The sequence below is a fragment of the Branchiostoma floridae genome, chromosome 1 (genome assembly GCF_000003815.2).
Source record: "Branchiostoma floridae strain S238N-H82 chromosome 1, Bfl_VNyyK, whole genome shotgun sequence".
In the NCBI taxonomy this organism is placed as follows: domain Eukaryota; kingdom Metazoa; phylum Chordata; class Leptocardii; order Amphioxiformes; family Branchiostomatidae; genus Branchiostoma; species Branchiostoma floridae.
In genome coordinates, this window is record NC_049979.1 from 34,532,867 (window position 1) to 34,545,221 (window position 12,355).

At 41.4% G+C, this 12,355-nt stretch overlaps 2 protein-coding genes across 2 annotated transcripts; one reads left to right on the forward strand and one right to left on the reverse strand.

Moving 5' to 3' along the window:
• The first annotated feature begins 1,022 nt into the window (after window positions 1-1,022).
• LOC118414465 (cofilin-like) lies at window positions 1,023-8,758 on the forward strand. The gene is made up of 4 exons (XM_035818523.1): window positions 1,023-1,207; window positions 4,941-5,090; window positions 5,908-6,077; window positions 7,173-8,758. The coding sequence occupies exons 1-4, from the start codon at window positions 1,205-1,207 to the stop codon at window positions 7,327-7,329; spliced, it is 480 nt and encodes a 159-aa protein (XP_035674416.1). The 5' UTR covers window positions 1,023-1,204; the 3' UTR covers window positions 7,330-8,758.
• A 1,251-nt stretch (window positions 8,759-10,009) lies between these two features.
• On the reverse strand, window positions 10,010-12,031 carry LOC118424180. Its single transcript, XM_035832719.1, has 3 exons — window positions 11,946-12,031; window positions 11,360-11,671; window positions 10,010-11,155 (listed from the first exon to the last, which is right to left on the reverse strand). The coding sequence occupies exons 1-3, from the start codon at window positions 11,977-11,979 to the stop codon at window positions 10,377-10,379; spliced, it is 1,125 nt and encodes a 374-aa protein (XP_035688612.1). The 5' UTR covers window positions 11,980-12,031; the 3' UTR covers window positions 10,010-10,376.
• Between the last annotated feature and the right edge of the window lie 324 nt (window positions 12,032-12,355).

Here is a 12,355-nt window from a genome sequence, read left to right on the forward strand (position 1 = left end):
AATGTCAAAGTTGTATCAGTAGAAATAGCATTTCCTCATTGTGCAAATGATGTTCAAATATAATGAGGAAAATTTCATTGTACTCTATATCAGGAAGTTCAAACACATGCTATGTGTAATCTGGAAAGAGGCAATAATTGATAGATGTCAATCATGCAAATGATAATTTGGATAATTAATGAGGAAATGCAGTTAAATCGTTTAAAAAACATTAAACGATTGGGATTAAGAGTACTTTTTTTCCAAAAGCAGATTATGTTTAACATTTTCAGACAGATATTATGCAAATAAGGTCATAGTATGGATATTATGCAAATAAGGGAACAATATGCATAATTATTCAGCAATTACCCAACTTCTGATTTGTAAGGTTGGGCAAGAGTTCAACAGCTGTATATTATGCAAATGAGGCCTTAATTGCATCAATGATGAAATGTCATAGTACATTTATAGTACAACTACATGTACCTTTCAAAAGACACATCCATTGAAAAAAATGAAATTACTATCTAAAAATATGATGACATCACCATATATAAGTTATATCTTGGAGTAAAAAAAGTTTCATCAAAGTTGGGGTATAAAGACATACATGTATATGGCTTTTATTTGTTCAGCATAAAGGCACTATGAGATGATGGAGACTTGCACATGTGAGAAATGAGGTCTGGGTGTGACTGGGTACCATGACCGCTGGGGCCAAATTTGGCAACCCTGTCCCCATGTGCAAGGACTTGACCCAAATAAGGAAATGACATCATTGCTGCTCTCTGATTGGCACGCTTTCAACTACCATCAACGGTTCACGCCCGCATCAGTTTGTTCAAGAAATTAGTTCTGCAGTTCTGTCTTTCAAAGTAAATACAAATAACCAACCTCACAGTCATTGTTTACGAGTAACAGAAACGCTCAAAACAAATTTAACCCACGGACTATTTTCTGTACGAATGAATCGGATAGCCTTTGTCTGGCGCGCTGCGATTGGATGAGCTGTACCTTCCCCGGCTTTCCTGGAATCGTGCGTGACCAATGGCAGCCGCCGTTAGTGTTATTGACAGTGGAAGCCTACACGCCTCTCCCTGCGGTGCGGGTTTCCTGGTACCTTCCACCCTCCGCCTCCTGACGATAGGACCGAAGCCGGGAAAGCTTTCTTGTTTCAGCCTCAACCTTTTAATTCTGACACGTTTTCTCTCACCGAAACGAAATGGTAAGTATCTTTCGACTTTTACCTCTCATTGCTCTGATTTCACTGATAATTACGTCAGCATTTGTCAGATGAAACGAGCGATGGAAACTGACGGGAATGTAATAGTTGGAGGCCGCCATTTTGCATTTCATCGAATAAAAAAAAACGAGACGGCATATGACGTCCTAGCCCTAGTCTGTCAACGGTTTGCGGATAAATTTGGAACGGTTTCCGATTACATTAGAAGGTCATCACGTCCGACATGTAGTCTTTTGCATATCATTAACCGTGGGGTAAAGAAAATTGCTTATGAAAGGTTCAAGGACCGTTATGATTTCGTGAATATCTGCACTGGTCTAAACTGTACGCGGTACATATATACCGCATGAGTTGCACTGCCTTGTACTGCCCTAAAAAGGATTTCCTTTGCCACCAAATAATCTGACAGAAATATATGTGCGCTCAGTTGTATTGTCTATTATTTAAGGTTCCACACACGACTGTATTTGTGATGTAATATGTTTAACACAAAAGTATAGATTTGTAAAAGAGGTAGGGATGCCGGTTGCACGGGCTATCTCTTGCGACCCCCCTCCCCTACCCGCATGCCGCCACATGATGCCATAGACTTGAATATTTGGGCTATGTCGCCGGCCCTGCCTTGTATGGGACAGAGTTCGCCCTTAGCAAAAGAAGGAAACCACGTCACTACTCTTTATAAAACCCCTACCACTTCTCTTTATTTTGAGCGGTGCACCAAATGTATGTGATAACTTGCAAGTTCAGGGTCGAGTGTGTCATGTGCGTTTGCTTCCGGACGAGGTTATTTAAAGCGCCATTATGTAACATTAGGACCTAGTAGAATAATACTAGAAAGTATATTTTTCCTGTCATTTCTGTACTGTAAATAATAAGTTGCATTAATCTTATAGCATTGCATAACAATATTCAGTGTGGGGAACTGCAACATATTATATTTGCACCATAAATTGAAGCTTTGCTTGAGAGGCCTTCAAGTTCAAATCTGCGCTGTTATTTGCAGCATATTAGAAGGTGTACTTTATAGCATATATTTTACTTGAATGTGCAAAGTACATTGCCTATTTTGGAATTAGAAGACGAATCAATTCCCCAACATGTATATGTATATTTGGTATGGGCCTACAAGCCCTGCATACATATTGGGGGTGGGAGGGGGATCTATGTACTTATCAGAAAGGCAGTGGCTACACGTGTTACTTGCATTAAATTTGACAGCTGGCTTGGATTTTCCTTGAATTTAGATGCCAGTTATTGTATATGTAGAATGCACTGTTAGTTTGTGCGGTTTGGCTACTACATAGTTAGATTGGCTTTTTACACTCTACCTGTATGTAAACTAGAAGGATTATACTGATACAGGGGCAAAATTTGCCAATATTTCTTTTTTTTTATGTACGTGTCACTAGTACCGTTGTGATTGATCAAATATCAAGGTGAAAGATCAACTGGTTATAACAATTATGTAACGTGTTTGCCAAAATGTACGGCAAATTAACCATGTTCATGATAAGTGCAAGTATCAAGAATATTGATTGAAAATGGTATTAATCAATCAATATTTTTGATACTGGCACTTATCATCAACGTGGTTAATTTGCCATACATTTTGTTACAGCTTTTCCCTCTTTTGAGTCAGGAAGCCAAATACTGTAAATGAAGTTCGCCGGGACGAGAAAAGGACTTTTCGCAGTGGTTTTAAGTTCGCGGTAGCACTATGCACTGTAGTCTCTTACAATTACTCTCTCAGCCATGAAAAAATGTTTGTGGTGGTTTTAAGTTCGCGGTGAAGCGAACAGTACTTTGCTGTGCATCAGTTTGATGCTTGCATTGTGCATGCCAACTTTCCTCAATAATAATAATAATAATTTTATATTGAACGTTGTGACGAAACTATTACATCAGAACAAGAGCCAACACACTTCCCTCTGATGTAATTCTTTATTTCAATTTCAAGGTACCACGGTTAAATGGAGGGGGCCCTATGCTGTGAATATGGTCCCTTTGCTGTGTTTCAATGAGCATGGTTAGGGGCTTTCTGAAGTTTTGTAGCAAATGTAAAAAATAGGCTTTACTTTTTTTTAATTTGGCTCTCAAAATGCAAGCGACTGAGTTTTCTAGGGTTATAAATTTACAAATTCTTAGGGGCAGGAAGTTTTCAGACCCCTCTATACTGTAAATGCAGAAATGTTCGCGGTGGTTTTATGTTAGCGGTTTTCAAATTGCCAATTCGCCTCTAACATAAAACCACCACGAACATTTTTCCATGGCAGTAACTAGACTACAGTGCATGGTGCTACCATGAACCGTCCTTTTTCCCGCTACCGTGAAATTAAAGCCCGGTGAACTTAAATGCATTTACAGTAATGCTCATGCCTGCACTGATAGCCTCATGGCCAACCCATGTGAAAAAAATGGGGGTATTAAATGGAACGCAATTGTCTTGTTCACGGCCTTCGAAATATATTCAAACACAGCCTGATACTGAAATAAGCCATACAAATACCCTCTGGATCTCCTGATTCGCTAAAACAGATATCAGAATTGCTGTTCCTTTACAGTTTCAGAATTTCCTAATGAGAAATTTCCTTTGCTACTCGGTTTAATTAAAGAAGATGGACAGTTTGTGTGGTGAGAGTAAACAGATGCACATTTACCACCCTTGGTCCTTCCAAACAAGTAATCGTTGACAGTGTTTGTATGGGCTATGTTGTAGTAGAGCCAGCATGGATTTGATCATGTCTTTTTTAACCTCCTTGGTTTGATGAAAGTTATAACTGATGTCAGTATGGGTGATGTTGACCCTGTCCAATAGTCTGACAATTCAGCCACCTTCAGCTTTGGCCAGTTTACCAATTTGCGAGTTTGCGGACTGTAGAAGGCTGGATACCAGGCTACCCATGACTTTAAAGGTCACAACAGGACAGGTCATTTAACGAGTACAAATATCGTAATGAGAAGCCGTATAGTGTTTGTCATCTCCCAAGATGTAGATGAGGACCAAAGTGTGAAGGAATTTCTCAGTTTGCTGCTTGCTGGAGGATTACACAGTCACTGAGTGCTTCTGCTGCATGACTCATGGTCGTGACATGTTTGCCTCAATGAAAGGCTACAGAAGAATTCTAATTATACTAATAGAGTCAATGTGTTATTGTTAACCCATTTGAGCCATGCAGGTTAAACAGATACATTATGCAGGTTGTAATAAATATTATGTGGTAAATATTATGTACATTTGAGGTCATTATAATGTTTAAATGGGACATTAGGATGCATTACTGCAAACTTTAAAAGGATAGGTTCTAATTTCACTACTGTTCATTGACTATGCAAATAAAGTGTGATGAACATTACATGCATCCATTGTCACTGTATCAATACACAGATAGACCAAATACAATACCTCCCCATGAAATAGTAGCCTGTTCCATTGACCCCGTGACCTGGACTGTCATGATAAATTCTACTACATGTACCTCTAAATTGTACTTGCTGCAAACTAGTTAAGTAAGTCTTTATAGTCTTACCTTTTTGGTCATCTTTCTGCAACTTCCTGCCACACTACTGACAGTGTATCCACGTAACTGAAAGCAAAGACTTCGTACACGGAAATGCTTTCTTGTGTCATGTTAAAGACTGTACACTGAATTGATACATGTATTTAAGATGCTCTTTGTTCCTTGCTAATGTTTGCTACCATGTTGTCCCACTGTAGGCCTCAGGAGTGTCAGTTGCTGCTGAAGTGGTTACAGCGCTGCAAGATTTGAAAATTCGCCACAAATACAAGTATGTCATCTACCACATAGCAGGAGGGGAGGTGCGAAACCAGGCACTAGATAGTATGTCATCAGACGACAAGAACAATGTAAGTTTCCTATAGCTTCCGATATTGTGTATGCAAATAGTAGCCAGTTGGATACCATGAGGTTCAAGTAATGAGCAACATTCATTAGCAACAGAATATAGCTTGGGTATCTTCCACCATATTAATCGCTGACTCAGTCTTTTCATGTGCAAATACATGGTTAGCCAGCAAAAAGATGAGCCAGCGGTTACTACAGAGGATGGTACCCAGGCTAAACAGAGTAAGCTAAGAACCTACTCTTTGTGTATGAAGACAATGGAATATTTTTCACACTTAACATATGTTAACCCCAGAAAAGTTCCTATGGCTATGGATGATATTATGATACCATGAAAATAAGAGCACATAAGGTATGAATTACTTGTATGATAATCACGACTATCCAGTTAATACAGCTCCATGTATGTACTGGTAGTTTTCGTAAGCTTATTTGGAGGACTGTGTGTGTGTGATTTGTCATTTTTTAGGGGAAGCCACCTTTCTTAGGAATATCACTTGAACCACTTTCCACTTGACTATCACTGAGCCGCAGCGACTGTACTAAGTTGGATTTTTGTGACCCTTGATTCACAACTGGAACATGATGCATTATGTGAATATATGATTCAAAAGACAACAAACAAATGATGTGTAAAAAAATTCTTCTCTTTATTCAAAGTTTGTGGTGCTATCTGTCAGATCTCTGGTTGCTCAGCTTAGCCTCCAGTGAAAAGGAGATGTTGGAAGATAGTACTCTTTACCTTCAGTATAACTTGTGCTGTTGTGCTGGACTCAGTGAATTGCCATTCATGATGACCTTGATCTTCCTTTTTGTCAGGAGTACAACACGGAATATCAAAAGCAGCGTCATCAGGGCTTTGTGGACGAGCTGAAGGGAGGGGAGGATGCTAACACGTGTCGCTATGCTGTCTACGATTTTTCTATTTTGGATCAAAAAGAAGGAGACACAGCAGCGAGGAAGACCAATAAGATCCTCTTTATTGTCTGGTACGTTATCTCTCATCTTCTTTCTGTACATTGTGATCATAGTAGGGATGGTATCAGGGCTCTAGCCAGCTCGAAAACCGTGAAAATTAAGTTAGAAAGACGGAAATGAGACCTTGAAAAACAGGTTTTTAATGAGATTATCGTATGCGAAAGGGCGCCGACACACATTGTCAACAATCATAACAATAGCAAGACAAACAGTGTGTGGCTTTTACAGCCGTGGACAGCGTCCCCAAGCCGCCTGTAGCTTCCACCAAGAATTTTTGTCCGTCAAGGTTGACGGATTGATTTAAAAGATTTTTCTGTCACATGCAGCAATTCCGTCAATTGACGGAAAAACGGACGCTGGCTAGAGCTCTGGATGGTATGTTGTTTTCTCTAAGACTCATCCCTCCAACCTGCGATGGAAATTAGCTTGTTGGGACGGACTATAATTTCCTCCTATCCTTAAAAAAGTGTCAGCTTTATCAGTTTATGACATGAAATTTATGAAAGTGTTTTTAAGAAATTTATCATGAGCTCCCAAACAATTAGTGGGACAGAGGGAAAGTTTTAAGCTTGAGACAGCCCTGGAGTTGTTATAGTCCAAGAAGATGACATCTGATGCAAAGTGGAACTGTAGTTTCCAGCACAAAAATTGGCTGCCTGTCCATATCCCATCTTTGTCATGGAATAAGCAATCCACTGCTTCAAAAACATCACATTAGGCCATGTTGACTTGATTACATGGATGATGTCCTCTGGGAACCCAAAACGGATAGGAGCATGAAAATAAAAAGTTTGACAAAACAATTTACCTTCATTATGAAATCTAACTGGCCAAGAAGGTGGAACAAATGTGAACACACAGAATATAGTATTTACCAAACAACAGATTCTGCATTTTTGTTTCTGACACCTTCTTTGACCTTGGAATATTCTATGACATTAGTATACCAGGGCTCAAAATACCACAGGTATTTTCCGATATTTTTTAATTTTTTTTTTGTCATCCATATTTGCTTCATTTGAATCTACTTTGTACGATTTACAATTACAGTATGGTTGTTTATCAGGTAATTAACCCAAACTATGCTATGTTCTTCTTGTGTCCAGGTGCCCAGACACGGCATCAGTCAAGGATAAGATGTTGTACGCTAGCAGCAAAGACGCAGTCAAGAAAGCATTGGGGTCCGGAATAACAGAGGTTCAAGCCACTGACCTCTCAGAGCTGTCCTTCGATTATTTCTGGGAGAAGGCCCAGTCCAAATAGACGCTAGGCTTCCATAGTACAATCTGGCCTATTCCGTAGGGGTGGGCATGTTTTTAATGGTGAGAAAATTAACTCAACACTGGAGCTGTCACTACAACAAGTAGCATGGGGACATACAGGACACACCATTCAGTAACAGAAAACGAAATGCTAGGTAAAATTTCCAACTTTGTTTACGCCATGTTGTGTACATGAGTAATGTAAGAACAGCTTGTTTTTTCTATGTTTGATACCAACGTGAAAATAAGTAGGGGCATACCTTGCAAAAAGTACTGTTAGCCTTTCTTGTCTCTGGCCGAAAGGCTGTGTAGTGTAGAGACTTAAACAAGGCCGGATATACAGAATTCTTCTACAATGATCACTTAAGTAATGTGTGTCTTAGTCATGTTATTTATGTTTGAGTATCTTAATGTCTATGACAGTGTCAATGAGGCTGCTGACTTTATGTGTTCATGTTTTTAACTGACCATATTTAAGGTCTCTGAAAAAAAAACTTGAAGTTAAGAAAGAGAGAGCTGAATTTTTGTTGTAAAAAACAAACGGTTCAAAGTGACTTTCAAACTTACATACATGTTTCACTTTGTTTTAATCACATGTAGTGCCATATTGTGTGTTTTAAAGAAATTTTGCCGATGAATTCTATTAGGGTTCAGTCCTAGGGTGGATTTGCTGTAACAGCGTTACATATACGAGGAACTTACCAGCAGTTAGAACTACAATGTCACCATGAGTATTGAAAAAGAATTCAAAAATGCATCTGACAAGATTCGCCATTTGCCTTTCACAAGCTGCAAAGCCTATGGTGCTGATAGTCTGAGAAAGAAAAGATTGCTAAGCTCACAGATTCGAAATTTATTTACCAGGGAGGTACGCGATCACATGTATTCAGCCTTACATGGTTAAGTAAGTTGTCCTTTATTCCCTAGCAACATAGTGTTGTTGGTTATTTATTTATTATGTTTAATTTAACGGCAGGTAGTAGGAATAATGTGACTTATCTAACTGACACAGAATTAGAAGAACTTGGCTTGAGCCACGAGCCATATTCAGTTGCATGTTTTATTTGTTGCAAATGCAATGCATGTTTGTTGCATATGTAGGGTTTTCAGGGGTATGGAAGTAGCATTTGGAAAGGCATGGGACCATGCTTCACTAAGATGTCCTTTAAAAATTTGGTAGCATTGGAAATAACGTCTCACTGATGTGCTGCTTCAAATTCCCTGCCAGATTTTGATATTACGTAGACATTACAAATTCCATGGATGTTGCTGTGGTAGTGATACGGTCTGTCAAGAAGCCTGGACACTTGCATAGAGATGGGAGGAGATTTGAAGACTTTAAGAAATAATTTAGTGTTTAAATCACCTTTGGAGTCATGCTGTCAAGGGTGGGGGGGCAGTTTATGTCTGAATAAAGACATGACAACTTCTCACTCCTGTAAAGTGTCATTGCTACAATGTCTGTTGTCCCTGATCATACATAGGCTGGATGCCAGACTTTCTAGGGCCTACACAGGCTAGTTTCTAGACTTCAGGGCCAACATACATGGAAATGTTCCGCCGGTCTTGAGTTTTATGCTTAGGTCACAAATGCAATGGAAAAGAGGTCCTGCTAGACAGTTCACATGCTGTTTGGGGGCACTTTCGAAGGTGACCCATACATTCAATCAATCGTTTGCTTGCATCATTGGACACCCTGAAATTTTTTCTGCTCAGAGTTAAAATCAGCCAGGGACCCAGCGACAAAGAGACGCTGTGACCTACCCGTGAGAACACCGAGAGATATCCTGCAGTCCACTGGGACGAATTTGTGGCTTTGGAGCCCAGCTGGGGGCGACAGGCACAGGCACAACTGTGACTGAAGTATCAGACCCCATGCTTTAGGTTCTGACTCGGAGAGGGCAGTTGCAAATTTTCATTGACAGTGTGTTGGCTAATTTCCATACAGATCTACTGGTGCCATAAGATAGCATCAAAGCTGCTTGGCTGACTCCCTTTGGCTGGCTATACTCCTTGGCCAGCTTCCATACTACAGTAGAAGCCGTTTAATTGCACACACGATTTGCCAGCGTATTTCGTGCAATTATCCGGATGGTGCAACAAAACAAAGTTATCAAGCCTGACCGCACCACCATTAGATTTGGTGGGGACTCCATGCAATTAACAGAAGTGTGCAGTTATCCATTGTGCAATTAACTGGCTTCTACTGTATTTAATGGCACCGGTAAATCTGCTTGGAGATTAGTGTTAGCACTGGGCAAGGACTGGCATAGGTAGGCTATGGAAGCACTTAATACAACTCAACCTTCTTCCACATGCACTGAATTTTCAAACAGATGTACATGTATAAGTCAAACTTATTTTGAGAGTCTTATGTGGGCATTGGCCTTTTCTGCATTTCTACATCTCGAAGTGAATGCAAAGAAGGGAATGACCCACAAAAATAAGCCTGACTCGATACGTCTGCTTGGAAATTAAACATTTCTTTCCATCAATTTGTGCAAATCATTCAATGATCTGTTTGAGATGTGATCACCTCAAGCAAGGTCACCACTACTAATCGGACTCTATACATGTATATACTATAGTAGCAAAGTGATAGAATGCAGCTCAAACTCAAAGTGGGGGATTGTAAACTTTCATTTTAATTTGTCACTTTGGAGTAAAACTTTGTTCAAATCAAACATTGAACTCCGGATCCAGGCCAAGGGATGTATGGTAAAACTTCCGTACAGTCGAAGAATTGTGTACGATTCGCATGTTGTTTACATCTGTTATCGTGTAGATAAACAAGAAACAAAATGTGTGTTTTTTTCAAGATCACCTGGCGAAAAGTGCCCAAAGTGCAGGTCCCTCAGACCTTTTAAGCATCAGCCCAAGATTTCAGCTGGGTCAGTTGAAGATTCAGAGCGGACCTTCTTGGTGATAAAACGACGTGTTGATTAACGGATAACATTGTGACATAAAACGCTTGCTTATTTTAAACCCCAGTGAATGTTTAAACCCCAATAAATTCATTTTACAATTGTATAGTACAACATTGTCATATCAGTCCTCTGGCCCAAATACCCCAGGCGCCTCTTTCAGAGCCACTCGGATCAGTTCTTCCCAGAACCAGCGCTTGATGTAGGTCGCGCGTTCCTTCTCATCTTGTACCGACTTGGTGAGGGTCTTCTGGATGCCTTGCAGCTTCTCCAAACTCAGTCCTTGTGTGTCGGGTAACTCGTAAGTTGTGCGATCGGGCACGGCAGCGATGATGTTCTTGATAACTGGGTACCGGAGAACATGCGGGGCGGTAGTGGCGAGTCTGCATCGAAGGGAGTCGGCATGAGCGAGAAGCTTTTCTGCATAGTCTCTCTCAAGCTTGAGCTCTGCCCACAGCTTGTTCACTAACGACTTGGCCTCTTCATACTGAGGATCTTCTGCGTCCTCGTGTTTGGGCGATGGGGTTGTTGTTGTAAGAGACGCTCCTCCTCCTTGAGTAGACGTTGTCGTCTGACTGTCTGTATCCGCGCCGCTGTTGTCGGGTGCTTCCGTCTCTTCTCCACGGACAACTGGAGGATAGCGCTCTGGGACATCGCCTTCTCCGGCAGCAGGGCGTTTGTCTGCTGTATCTGGAGCTGTGGCTGGTAGGCCGGATGCCGAGCTTGTTGAAGACTCTGCTTTGACGTCTGCGGCGTCACCGGTAGCGGCTGGTGGTGAGCTGTCCTTGCCGCTGTTGTCCGATGGTGCGTCCGGCTCTTTTTCCTGAGAAACATTGATCTTGTCATTCTCCAGCTCTGGTTTCTCTGGCAGCTCCGTCTTGACTGTCTCCTCGGAAGTCTTGTCTGGGTATAAAAATGAGAAACCCACATTCTATAACGCTGTTTCGACCGACGTCTATTCATCAGTGTTCCATATAAACTAAAGGTATATATGCCCCACATTCATCTAGAGGTGGATTTGAAGGGACTTGTTTTCCCTTACCCCAAGAAGGTTCAATTTTGAAAACTTATATCCTTGTTTGAATGATGAATTCTACCGCCTCTTACCTTGACCCTTTGGTAGCTCACACTCTAGCGCGCTGACGTCCCTGTCTTCGTTGGCAGCAAACTCGTCAGCTGTGTCACAAGTTGAGGCTGTGTCTGAAGTTGAGGCTGTGTCTGAAGAGTCTAGTTTGACGTCTGCGATGTCGCCGGTGACGGAAGGTGGCTTGCTATCCTTAGCGTTGTTGTCTGAGGGTGTGGCCTCTGCTTCCTGAGAAACTACCACCTCTTTGCCCTGGTGATTCTGCAGCTCCGACAGAGTCTCCTGCTTCCCCTGCACGGATGCCTCAACGGTCCCCTCGGGAGGCTTGGTCGAGACTAAATAGAAAAATACAATACGTATATTGTGTGTTTTTCATCATTTCATTTTTCGACTTAAGATCTAAACAAGTGTCATTTCAACAGGGCTTTCCCACAAAATGCAGTTCCCTTTAGGTATGTCTTCACTACTTACTTCTTTGAAAGTTGCCATTGTCTTCCATATGTGTCGCTGCCCTGTGGGAAAATTAAGAGCTAGCTAATGTCTCCCCTATTAAGACAGCATGAAAGTACATACACTCTCACCCTGCATAGGAACAGAAACAGATCTTACCTTGGTTCTGTCTATGCTGACTTTTCACCTCCATGCCGTCGAGAGTAACGGACACTTGTAAGAACACTTCCTCATTCCTCCGCCCGCTTTTGTTTGACCGGTCCATGATGTACCACCACTTCTGTGGTAAACCGTCCGCTGACTCTAGTGCGGCTGCAACATCGATGGACAGCTCACCAACTGTGGCGTCTTTGCAGCGCTTTGCCTTCCGAAGTTTCAGAACCAGTTGGTCTGTTGGCGACCATGGCACGAACTCCGTAGAATGTTCCCAGATCAATGCGTCTGACTTTTTCTTAGCGGTTTGTATCTTTACCTTGCCATGGCGCATTGTCACTAGATACTTGCCCTGGCTCTTGCGACCGACTTTGCCCTCGTGGACAGTTACGTTGAGTTTTGTCTCGTCGCTCTGT

Excerpts from the sequence above, each read along its gene's own strand:
- LOC118424180 (XM_035832719.1), bottom strand. The coding sequence starts at position 11,979 with ATGGAGGTGAAAAGTCAGCATAGACAGAACCAAG. Across the intron at positions 11,672-11,945 it reads TCAGCATAGACAGAACCAAG|TCTCGACCAAGCCTCCCGAG; the intron begins GTAAGATCTGTT and ends TTTTCTATTTAG. Across the intron at positions 11,156-11,359 it reads TGAGCTACCAAAGGGTCAAG|ACAAGACTTCCGAGGAGACA; the intron begins GTAAGAGGCGGT and ends TTTTATACCCAG.
- LOC118414465 (XM_035818523.1), top strand. Across the intron at positions 5,091-5,907 it reads CATCAGACGACAAGAACAAT|GAGTACAACACGGAATATCA; the intron begins GTAAGTTTCCTA and ends CCTTTTTGTCAG. Across the intron at positions 6,078-7,172 it reads AAGATCCTCTTTATTGTCTG|GTGCCCAGACACGGCATCAG; the intron begins GTACGTTATCTC and ends TCTTGTGTCCAG.